Source organism: Bos javanicus, chromosome 10, assembly GCF_032452875.1.
Source record: "Bos javanicus breed banteng chromosome 10, ARS-OSU_banteng_1.0, whole genome shotgun sequence".
Taxonomy (NCBI): domain Eukaryota; kingdom Metazoa; phylum Chordata; class Mammalia; order Artiodactyla; family Bovidae; genus Bos; species Bos javanicus.
Window position 1 is genome coordinate 79,765,770 of NC_083877.1, and position 13,001 is coordinate 79,778,770.

The 13,001-nt window shown below is 41.3% G+C and overlaps 1 protein-coding gene across 8 annotated transcripts in view; it reads left to right on the forward strand.

Moving 5' to 3' along the window:
- The window catches only part of RAD51B (RAD51 paralog B), a 734,863-nt gene that overhangs the window by 555,705 nt on the left and 166,157 nt on the right, over positions 1 to 13,001 (forward strand). For all 8 annotated transcript variants that reach the window (XM_061429216.1, XM_061429215.1, XM_061429213.1 and 5 more), the window contains one exon: positions 6,470 to 6,573. In XM_061429216.1, the coding sequence (XP_061285200.1) occupies positions 6,470 to 6,573 (104 nt within the window). The remainder of the gene's footprint in view (positions 1 to 6,469; positions 6,574 to 13,001) is intronic.

Genomic DNA, 13,001 nt, shown 5'->3' on the forward strand with positions numbered 1-13,001 from the left:
TATTGCTCTTGTGGTGGCTTAGCATTTGTAAACACTCCTGAAGATATAGCTCCCTAAGCTTGCCCACTCAAGGTTTCCACTGGAAAATTTTCTCTGGTTATTGTTGCTCATGGCCTTGGGTTAAGGACCCAAGCTTACCTGTCTGACAAGCAGCCAAGCATGTGGGTCCTTTTCTAAAATTCTGTTTTCATTCGTTTAGGGACATGGAATTCTTTAAATAAGCACTGCTGCCTTTTATGGCTCTGACCCCTGTAAACATCTTTTGGACCCGGGCAACACCTACAGTTGTATCACCACTTTTTTTTTTTTTTTTTTTGAGTGCGTAACTCATTAGCAACTCCTGAGTATTCACATGTAGCTCTTCCTTGGTGAACTTTCAAATTCAGGCTCAGTTCCTCCTATCACTTAGTGGGCATCGGAGCCACAAGCTTCTAGAGTTTGCTTGAAAAATGTAAACCTATTAACTTTGGCTTAAGCAAGATCGGATTAAGAATGTAAATCTGCTGCTAAAACAAATATATAACATAGTTCAAAGTTTAATAGTAATAACTTATTGACTATTTAACCACAGTTTCTGAAGCATCTTTTGGGTCTTCAACCTCGTGAATCAGGCACACTAATATAAATCAGACTTGGACTTGATCCTCTTAAAATATACATCAGAGGTGCTAAGAAAAGCACACAAGTAGCATGCCACAGGATAGAAAATGGCAGCAACATGAGAGCATAATATAAAGTGTCATGGGCATTTGAAGGAGGAAGGCATTATTTCTGTGATGACCAGGGAGGTGGCGTATAAGAAGGAGTACTGAAGATGATGCGTGGGCATGGGAGGTGGGGCACACGAGAAAAGAGTGATTACATTGGAGCAGACAGAGTCTTTATGAAGTGGAATGGAGGGAAGACGTGCGCAGAGGCAGGTCGGACACAGCTGCACGAGCACCAATCTTAGGAATTTAGAACTCTTCAAAAGAACTCGGGGGCCGCCAAAAGTTTCTGAGCTTGCTGCTCGTAAGTGGAAGGGCAACACGCTTAGCTGTGTGCCTGGGCAGCTGAAACAAACAGTAGAATAAAGGATGTTTTCATAGGGAGAAACTCAGAGCAGCATGGTGACTGCAGCCATCCCCAGGTGAAAGTAATGTGCCTCTGATCTAGGATGGGGTAGAATGAACGGATGTAGGTGAGACATTTACAGTGAAGCGAACCTGACTTCACAGTTTATTGAAACTGAGAAGCACAGGAGAGGGAGACATTTTTAAATGGAACTAAGGTTTCAAATCAGATTAACTAGAAGGCCAAAGAAGGAGGAGTAAATTTATACAGGAAGCGTATAAGCTTGATTTGAAGATACTGAGTTTATAGTACCCAAATTCATCATATTAGGCCTGCAGATCTTGTCGTTGAAAATGAGAGACAGGGGCTGAGGTAAGTGGGACACTAAGACAGAGGCTTAGAAGTCATTCCCTCTGGGGGTGTCATCCTTGTCAACAGTGAGGACATCCCGCATGGAGCAGACATTGCAAGCTTGGTGGGAATGAGTCATTTAACATGTTTAAAAATTGTTTTAAATAAACCAGCATTTTCCAATCAGAAGATTGTACTTAAAGTATTAGTTTTTAAAATAAGATCAAAAGATATGGGGACTTCCCTGGTGGCTCAGACGGTAAAGCATCTGTCTACGATGCGGGAGACCCAGGTTCGATCCCTGGGTTGGGAAGATCCCTTGGAGAAGGAAATGGCAATCCACTCCAGTACTATTGCCTGGAAAATCCCATGGACAGAGGAGCCTGGTGGGCTGAATTGTCTGATTCACCACCATCTCCACTATTCCCCATCATCTCCTAGCACTTAATATTAGACGGAAAGTGGATTAATAATTGCCTAGGGCTTCAAGACAGGAAGGAAGGGCTGCAGGCTTATGGCTAAGAGATCTGGAGTTTCTTCTGGGGGTGATAAAATGTTCCAAAGTTGATTGTAGTGATGGTTGATCAACTCTGAATATAGTAAAAACCATTGAACTGTACACTTTAAATGGGTGGATGGTACAACATGTGAGTTGTCTCAGCAAAGCTGTTTTGTAAAAATGCAAGAAAAAGGAACACCAGTGGCTATTGTCCTTGCAGTGTTGGCTTTCTTATAGCAGAAAATACTTCTCTGTTAGTGTGTCTCCATCAAAAATGGGGGAATGAAAGACGGACTGAGAGGTCCATGTATTTCAAGAAAAACGGGAGAGAGTACATCTCTTTGTGGTAGTAAAGACTTTTCTACGGGCTAAGATGCAGACACTTGGTCTCTTTATTAATATACATTACCTTCCTAGCCACTGAAGGCATGTGGGTGTTAGGGAAATAACTGCTCATGACCAGTTATCCGAGATCCACCCACAACTAAGGAGAGAGAGAGAGGAAAAGCAGAGAAGGAAAAGGAATACTCAACATGATTGATACAAGGAGAAGCAAAGAGGCTAGTATATTGGATGCTGGAAGAAGCTTTATCAAATGCTGACAAGAGTTCAAGGAGGATGGAGACAGAGAAGTCAGGAGGTTACAGGACCATCCATCCAGAGAAATGGGGCCAGAGAGATGCAGATGCAGATGACAAAGCATTCAGAACACCTAGTCCTGAAGTTAGCAGTGTGATCAGATCAGCACAGTCCAAATTATTTGTTTTCAAATTAATTCATTTGTGTTTTGAATTGTATATATGATGAACCAAGGTCACCCTAAATTTTATTCTCTCCTTCATTAAATTCTCCCTCAGTCTGAAACCCCAGATTTGTTGAAGCCCTAATGTGGATGATATCCAATTCCCATATCTGCTTGAACCAGAGAAAAATATGCGTTGTTGTTGTTTTTTTAACCCATGGCTTCTCACCATCGGCTCTGTTGTATCTGGGGCTGGATAATTTGTTATGTGGACTGGGCTGTGCATCACAAGGTGTTTAACAGCATCCCTGACCTCTACCCTCTGGACACTATAGCACTCATACCTCCATACTGCCCACAGAATCATTTCCAGCCTAGAACCACTGAACCACATTTATCTGTTGCTGTATTTGAGTCCAGGAGTTATCAAATCCCCTATGAATATGCAGTGGAGGTGAGGAATAGATAAAGGAATTAGATCTGGTAGACAGAGTGTCTGAAGAACTGTAGATGAGGTTTGTTACATTGTATGGGAGGCGGTGACCAAAACCATCCCAAAGAAAAAGAAATGCAAGAAGGCAAAGTGGTCGTCTGAGGAGGCCTTACAACTAGCTGAGAAAAGAGAAGAAAAAGGCAAGGGAGAAAGGGAAAGATATACCCAACTGAATACAGAGTTCCAGAGAATAGGAAGGAGAGATAAGAAAGCCTTCTTAAGTGAACAGTGCAAAGAAATAGAGGAAAACAATAGAATGGGAAAAACTAGAGATCGCTTCAAGAAAATTGGAGCTATCAAGGGAACATTAATGCAAGGATGGGCACAATAAAGGACAAAAACAGCAAAGACCTAACAGAAGCAAAAGAGATTAAGAAGAGGTGGCAAGAATACACAGAAGAACTGTACAAAAAAAGATCTTCATGACCCAGATAATCATGATGGTGTGATCACTCACCTAGAGCCAGACATCCAGGAGTACAAAGTCAAGTGGGCCTTAGGAAACATCACCATGAACAGAGTGAAGGTTATGGCAATCCAGCTGAGCTATTTCGAATCCTAAAAGATGATGCTGTTAGAGTGCTGCATTCAATATGTCAACAAATTTGGAAAACTCAGCAATGGCCACAGGACTGGAAAAGGTGAGTTTTCATTCCAATCCCAAAGAAAGGTAATGCCAAAGAATGTTCAAATTACCACAAAATTGAGTTCATTTCACACATTAACAAAGTAATGCTCAAAATCCTTCAAGCTAGACATGAATCCTTCAGCAGTACATGAACCAAGAACTTGCAGATGTACAAGCTGGATTTATAAAAGGCAGAGGAACCAGAGATCAAATTGCCAACATCCATTGGATCATAGAAAAAGCAAGAGAATTCCAGAAAAACATCTATTTCTGCTTCATTGACTACGCTAAAGCCTTTGACTGTGTGGATCACAACAAACTGGAAAATTCTTAAAGAGATGGGAGTATCAGACCACCTTACCTGTCTCCTGAGAAACCTATATGCAGGTCAAGAAGCAACAGCTAGAACTGGACATGGAACAATGATTTCCAGCCATGGCTGGGAACCCACTGGTGCTGCCTCCTGACCAAGCACTCTCACCAAGTGCTTGTATCCCTGATGGGGTTTGTGGCCCTGTTTATTACCATTCTTATGTCCAGGTGTGGGCCTGATTCCCTGTGGAAACCAGGGCTTCCATCACAGGGATTTTGCCTAAGCACAGGGTTAGGATCAACGTGGTCAGTAAATGTGCAAATGAACATTTTTTTAAAACACCAAAAAAAAAAAAGGGAAAGGAATACGTCAAGGCTGTATATTGTTACCCTGCTTGTTTAACTTCTATGCAGAGTACATCATGTGAAATGCTGGACTGGGTGAGTCCCAAGCTGGAATCAAGATTGCCAGGAGAAATATCAACAACCTCAGATATGCACATAATACCACTCTAATGGCAGAAAGTGAAAAGGAACTACGCAGCCTCTTGATGAGGGTGAAAGAGGAGAGTGGGAAAGCTGGCTTAAAACTCAACATTTAAAACTCTTAAGCTCATGGTGTCTCGTCCCATTGCTTCATGGCAAATAGATGGAGAAAAAGTGGAAACTGACAGATTTTCTTTTCTTGTGCTTCAGAATCACTGTGGATGATGACAGCAGCCATGAAATTAAAAGATGCTTCTCTTTGGAAGAAAAGCTATGACAAACCTAGAGAGTGTATTAAAAAGTGGAGACATCACTTTGCCGACAAAGGTCCATGTAGTCAAAGCTATGGTTTTTCCAGTAGTCATGTTCGGATGTGAAAGTTGGACCATAAAAGAAGGTTGAGTGCCTGAGGAATTGATGCTTTCAAACTGTGGTGCTGGAGAAGGCTCTTGAGAATCCCTTGGACAGTGAGGAGATCAAATCAATCAATCCTTAAGGAAATCAACACTGAATATTCATTGGAAGGACTGATGCTGAAGCTTCAATACTTTGGCCACCTGATGCGAAGAGCCGACTCATTGGAAAAGATCTTGATGCTGGGAAAGATTGAGGGTAAGAGGAGAAGGGAGCAACACAGGAAGACATGGTTGGATGGCATCACTGACTCAATAGACATGAGTTTGAGCAAATTCCAGGTATAGTGAAAGACAGGGAAATCTGGCATGCTGTAGTCCATGGAGTTGCATAGAGTTGAACATGACTGAGTGACTGAACAACAACAAGCTTAAGACCATGCAGAGTTGGGAGAGCACCCTGAAAGATGGTGACCCAGAAAAGAGGACCAATTCCTATTTCACACAGACGGTGAACATGAGATGATGCCATGAGCAGGCAACAAATGAGACATTCAAGGCCTCATTTTGCTTTAGTTGATTCAGTGGACTTCGGCCTTTTGGTACTTGGTCCCCTCATTGGAAAGAGATAGCATTTTGAGGACACAAGACAAACTACAAGTCCACATGCCCCCTCAGGCTAAGACCCATTTCATGGCCCAGGGCCAAAGTGAACACAGGAGCTTGGAGGAGACCTCAGAATGTGCTCCAGATGAGAGTCAGTGCTGACTTCTACGTGATGGGACTTGTAAGCCTGCTGCTAACACAGAAAAGGGAGAAGTGCAGGAGTGGGTTCTTTCTAGTTATGTCAAAAGAGGTCAGTGATGCTCTGGAGATGTCAGAGGGCAGCTGAAATGCAACTTGGTATAGACTAGAAAGTCAGATAAAGTTTACTTCAGATCCTCCCCCTTATAGGAAAGTCTTAGAAGGTAAAAGAATGTTTCTCTTGGGATAAGAATGTCTAATACAGATTAGATATGAAATGATGAGATCTTCCAGATTCCTCTTTGGGGTTCATGTGTGTTCAGGTTGGAAAGGCATAGAAATTTTATATACATATGCCATCATTTCTATATTGATAAGGGAAACTGAATTAAGAGTCCTATCAACCTGGAAAAGTCTTACAACTTTATTAAACTAAGACTATTTCATAACAGGCTCATATTCTGTGTCGTCAAGTTATGCCTTTCTGCCGTGGATGTTGAGTAGCTTGGTTTATTATTAGCGATGGCTCCAACCTGCCTTGCACTGTAACCTCTTATTGATATATAACTCTGTTATCTCTGAGCCCAATGGTGGTTACTTTCACTGAGGCTGAAGGAAACCCATGCTGGTTTTTCTTTTTAGTCTCATATTCCTTAAGCCCTTGCTTCCTTCTTTCCTTCATCAACTTTTGTAGTAGTGACCTGGGCTCCCAAGTGCTGTCTGAGCAATGAACAGTGACTGGACTTTTGCTTAAGACCATGATGAGACTGGGTGTCCATAAGCATGCTTTTGTTCTGTTTCGTTTCAGGCACTTCTGGATCTAGCTGTTTGACAGCTGCGCTAGGAAACACCTGGAGTCACAGTGTGAACACCCGGCTGATTCTCCAGTACCTTGGTTCAGAGAGAAGACAGGTGAGTGCTTTGACAATGTTCTCTGACTGTCAAGGTCAGAGAACAAGATGTACCAGCAGTCTGGGTGTTCATCTTCTGAAAGCATTGGCCATGTTGTCTGTCCTGGGCCAACACTGTCAGAGGGTGGGTAAAGAAACCAGTCTCCCTACCCACCTCAATAGCAGTTCTAATAAACTGGGAAGATAAGTCACACACAAGGAAAAAAATACAAAAAATAGAGCGTTGACCCCTGATTTTTGCCAATAGCTTGGTGAGTGACCAAGGTTTCTACCCCTAAGGGATCTCCAACATTCTACCTCTAAAGGGTGAATAAATGATCATTTCTCTTAGCTAGTATTTGTTAAGGGCTAGATTATTTGTGTATAAATTAAATAACGATGATGCTTTTTCTTGAGGTTAGGATGTTTTGAAATCCTTAGGCCACACAGACTCTGCTAAGTGAATACACTCTTCTCCAGATCCTGGGTACTTTTACATTAACTCATAAACCAGTAGGTTAAAGTACTGAATGATGCCAGAAATTATCCAAAAGGATAATGACTCTCTCAGAACTCTATTAATTCTGTCTATCCTGGACTCAATTCCCCACCTGTATCCAGAAAGGTTACTTTTTACATCTTTCTTAATTTCCCCTCCCACTCCAAAGAAAGGAACACCACAGTTTGACCCTTTCCATGAAAAGTTTCATAATTAGGAAGTTTATTTTTCCTGATATCTAACCTCAACTTTCCTGCTATGTGGACCAGGCTCCATCTTGACTCTCCTACAAGCGGGAGAAAGAAGACAGGGGGATTATCCTGTTTTGTTGGATGGAGCAGAATTCAGAACCCAGACTTGCCCATCTTGCTAAATATATAACAAATCCAAGTTATTAATGAAAGAGGCATGAAGTATCATGATGGTGGTCCTTTCTGGAGAAGGTGGTAGGAAGGGAGTTGTCTCCCTTTACCTGCATTAAGTAAACTGGCTGTTTTTCAAGGAATCAGGAATCGTCAAAAACAGACATGAGTCTTTGCCTGTTGCAGACATGACTTTCTGAGTGCCCTTGGTTACAGACCAGAGACTTCTTAGTTTGCTCGGGACTGTGTAAATAACATTCCAGCTCGATGATTGAGTCGGCCATGTTCTGAGAAGATAGAGCTGCTTGTTTTCACTGAAGGGAACATTCTTGAGTGTTCAGGCCCTGGCCTGCTCATTACCTCAGTGATACCTTTTCCCTGATGACGTAAGTACTCTGGGTTCTAAATCCATTACTTCTCTTTCAGTGGAACATGTTAAAAAATGTTCCGGTAGAACCCAATAACCTTTGGTTTGTACCTTAAGTTATAAATCATGTTAAATAAACCCTGTTTACAGCCATCGGGGATACCATTAAGGATTGTCAAGCACTACTACCTAAACTCTAATTTGAGAAAGCAAAATTGCTTGTGTGCTTTCATTTTCATGGATCCTTAACTTTATGCCTTCAAAACTTGCAGTTTATCTCTGTTCTTGATTTTAGATGGTACACACAGATTTTTTGATTCAGTTTATTGTATAGGGTACCATAGATTCCAGGTTCCCAGATCCCAGTTTTAGTAATTCTACTTAGCTATTAGTAAATAAAGAGGTCAGAGCCACATTTTTCTTTTCCTTTTGTTTTAGTAAATTAACTAGTCATTTCTAGTTTGTCAGTGTCAACAGGAAGTAGCAGGCAGGCTACTGTTATTTGGTGAGTGGAGGGTTTGGGTGGCTCTTGGTTCTTGGCTCATAAGGTCAAATGCAGGCCACTAGTCACAAGAAGAACAGAAAGCAAAGCAGGGATAGATCAGTGACAGTCTATCAACTCCTATCCTATTAGATAGGTCAGCAGCGTTATCTTAATCTACAAAGGACAACTTGTTACCATCATTACTAATCCGTCGAGTGGACTTAAATGTTTTTGAATCATGTTTGCACACAATAATCGGAAATTAAACTAAAATGTGACCAGTGTTAAAATGGCCAACCCAAGCAAAAGAATGTACATTTAATTAATTTATAGAAATGTATGTGACTTTTGGGACCAGTTGTTAAATGTGTGGCCTAACAACCAGGATAAATGTTGGTACTGAAAACATGTCTCTATTTGCTGACCTTATCTTGCCTTAGCAAAGGGGGTACCTAGTGATTCACTGAACCTTTCCTGTGATCTTACTTCCCGATCAAATAGAAAAGCCATATGCAAGCCAAACTTTTTCTGGGATATGGGCACAAAATAACATTTGAAAGCCACCTTTTAAGGTAATTGCACAAAATATTTCCTTCTAACTCAATTTAGGAGGAGAATTTGCCTGGATCATTCTAGTGTGGGCAAAGCCATGGAGCACCAGCTACTTGGGGAAGATACCAGGATAGCTTTTTTTTTTTTTTTTTTTTAATGCACAGGTAGAGGCCACTAGACCAAAGGATCAAGGTTATAGAATAAGGATTATGTTTTATCCCCTTTCTATGACACTGAGCTCTACAACAGGGCTCTTGAATGTGAGGCTTAGTCTGAGACCACAGAGCTGGAAGGGGGTCAGGTCAAGCTGAGCAGATCCGCAAGCCGATTAACCCGAAAGTTGAATTGTATAGTCCAAGGCAAGGAGTCCGCCATGGGTGATTATTTTCTTTACACCCTGGAAACTTTGTAAAATTATATAACCAGGAAAGAAATCTCCTTATCAGGGCACAAGCCAAGTTAATTCTCTTGTTTATTCTGCTTCGGGGTTGCAAAAAAAAAAAAAAAAAACCCTTTTAAGAAGCTGGGAAACATTTTCTTTTGGACTAATTTAGCTTTTTTTTCCATTTGACTTTTATTTACTCTTTCCCTCCTCTCCTTCAATCTTGCCCCACCCTTTTTGCAGCATTTTTATTCTTACCAAAGACATATCCTTAGAGTTAAAATGGCCTCTACTAGGTGTTTTGTTGTTTTTTTTTTTTCTTTTTAATGCTCAAAAATATGTTTTGGTCTACTGTATGCATGGCGTGGGGATGCAAAGAAGTAGAAGATACAGCTCCTGCCTTCAGGGTTCTTCCAGTTTAGTACAGGAGATGAGCCAAACTGCAGTGAGTCAGTTAAAAAGCAGACTCACACTGAGGGCCTGTCACAGGCAGTGTTTGATGTGTGATCTAATACGTGGTTAAAAACGATAACTGCTTTGAAGCCAGAGGAAGGTGAACTCCTCGGAGGCACGTTCGTCTTTTCAGGAGAAGGTGGGACTTGAGTATCACTTTAAATCATCATTTCTCAAGCCCTGGCTGCACCTCCCACTCACCACAGGAACATTTACAAAATGCCAACGCCAGGGCTGCACCCCAACCAAGTAAATCAAAATCTCTGCTGATGGGGCCAAGAGTTGGTGTTCATTTTATTTATAACACTCCCTCCAGTGCTTCTACTGTGCAGCCAAGGTTGAAAATCTCTGCCTTAAATAGATCAAATTAGGTGAGTGAAAAAGGAAGGGAAAGATGTGGGAGGGAAGTCAAACAGCAAAAGAAGAGAAACAGAACGACAGGTCACGTGTTCAGAAGATCCGGGCTGAGGTTTGCCTTTTAACAAGAGCAGAGGGTTTGGGTCACACATTCATTTGATACACCTTTATTTAATCACTTCTTGTCTGCCAATTTGTGTGTAAGATGCTAGGATTCAAAGTGTAAGTGGATGTCCTGTAGTTGTTCACAGATAAACATCTAAAGAGAACATGCTGTACCAGCATCATGCATCCGGTGAGCATATAGGAGGTGGCGGCTGCTACAACGAAGGAAAACCATGAATGAGGCAGTGGCACCCAGAATGGATTGGCTAAGGACTACTTTGGGGCAGCTCTTATAGTAACCAGGTGCCTTGTAACAAGGGACTGGAAAAGTTAGAGGAGGGAGGTTATACTTGAAAAAATGATGAAAAAACTTGATGAAATATTCATACTATTTCTCATCAGATCCTCATGTAGTCTGTTCATACAAACCACATATGGAATTATATAAATTTTTAAGTGCCCTGGAAGGAGTAATGAAGTAAATTAATCCCAACTAAGCTTCACACCCCCTTGATGAAATAAATATTATGACTCTCTTATTTCAACAAATTGGAGAGAGGTAACTTTTTCATATAGGAGGTTTATTTAAATGGACTTTATAATAATATTTTCATCTTCTGCTTAGAAGGCACTCTGAAGTTTCAGAACACTGGAGGGAAGAGCCTAAAGACCAATCCTGTTACTCAAACTCTGATTCTTACTTGAATCCTTAGGCTTTTTTGAAGTCCCTGGTTATTTTGCATCTTGAAGGTATTTGGTGTTTCCTTTCTGGTGACGGAATTCTTCACTCAGTATCCATTTTGTGTTTTGAAAGACTCAAACCCCATCACTGTGAAGATTTTGTAATGCATGCATGCTCAATCTTGTCCAACTCTTTGTGACCCTGTGAAGGCTGTGACTGAATCTTAACTGTGTACCCTCAGAGGCGAGACAAGTGCTTGACACTCACACATTCAATGCATGTATTTTGAGAAAGAAAAAAGAAAAAGAAACTCCTTATATCCACCCATGAATGCAGTCTTGAGGAAGAAGGATATACTGCTTATTTAGAATCACTCTTCCCCATAGAATTTGAGTTTTCCACTGTAAAAGTTCCTTTAAATTGTTAGTAATAGTCATTTTTAAAGATGAGCATCAAATCAATTCAAGCAGATACTTCTATAGATATACTGTAAGAATACTGAGTATAGGAATATCTTTTTGCAGAACCCGCCTGCTGGGGGCTGTAGGAGAGTGGGAGCCAGGCTTCCCTTGAAATCCTAGTTGGAATTCCTTTGTGTAAGCAAGCCAGAGGCCTAAACACAGACCCAGGCGGAGCACAGGAGTCCTGCAGCTGCTCCCAGGGAACAGGCAGCCAGGGGACTTTGGCCTCCGGGAAGGATAAGAGATCTTTGCTGCTATCTTCCATACGTCTTAAGTTCTCTACTCTGTGGTTGGAAAGGCTTAATGAAGGACTGAAAAACTGAAAGAAAAGATGATAAATCTTTTCTCCCAGATAAACTGAAGGGCAGATTTGGGGCAAGAATGTCAAACATATATCCCTATTCACCCAAACAAAGACAGAGATTGGAAATGATGTTTTGCCTGATGTTAAGTCAGTTTTAACTTTTCAACTTTCAACTTTCAAGTCAGTTTTATAAACCTTTATGAACGTCTACCTTTGTAAAATGGTCCAGGGCACTCATCTTGTTTGTTCCTTTGTTTTCTGCCCCAACTCATTTGCTTTTCTTAAGCAAAGAGACGTTTTTTTGTTGTTGTTGTTTTCAGTGGTGACTCGATCCAGCCAGGAGAGAAGTTTGGCTGTCCTGCAGAGGTGGGAGAAATGTCTTTTTCAGCATAAATATCTGCAGAAATAGCAAAGGGCACAGAGAATCCCAGCCAAGTACATTGCCATGGGTATAAATGTTCCTCCCTTTCAGAGCCCCTCATGTGTGAAGTCTAACCCACTGCTCACACTCTTCCATCGGAAGTGTTCCAACAGCTATTGAGAATCTGGGAGAATGTATGAAAGGGGACCCCAAAATAGGGACTTTAAAGAGGATTCTTTTTTCAGGTCACCAGGTGAGTGTATTAAAATCTAAGGAAATCGCACCTTAAAGTAGACAGTAGCAGCAAATGAATGCAGTGAACTAAGACTCTCGGAGCAGAAAGACAGGTTCTGACCTAGAAAGGGTAACTCACATACCCAAGTGCACACTTCCTGTTTCTATCTTCATGTTCGAAATAAGAATATAATTATCCTTCCCACCACTTAACCAAAAAAACGTAAATTCCATAGGGCTCCCTTTGAAAAAAATCAGTGCGCTCCCAAAATCACTCCTTGTGAATGGGCTAAAGTAGAGAAAACTTTTCCCTTTTCCAATGAAGAGGTTCCATTGGAAACTGACAGTTTAAAATGTACTTTGCACAACTGCCCCCAGGCTTCTGATGGGGGTGCCCCTTTCAGATACTTTGTACATGAAAGACCACAGACCTCTGCTGAGGAAAAGTGCCCATGTCCCTAGGAGATTTTGAGCCACTTGAGGTCAACAGAAGTTTAAAGAAAAATCAAACCAAAGCAAGAGTTGGGGAACCAGCATAAAGTTTTAAATGTCTTTTTTTTTTTCAGTCAAATAGAGTTGCAAAATTAATTGTTGCCACCCTTTAAAAAGGGTTAAAATACCATTAACACCAGAAAGTAGAAAGAATACATCTGTGAATAAAGAATACTGCTGTAAAATGAATACATTTGTTTTTATGAAAGACTTAGTACATGTCTTCATTTCTCTGTTTGAGGATCACAGCCTCTGACGGTCAGGGGCTGAATGAGGGGTCCAATCACTGAGTGCTTCCCCTGTGATGAACCACTCATTTCACCGGTGTTTTGTTACCTCCGTCATTCTCCTCCAG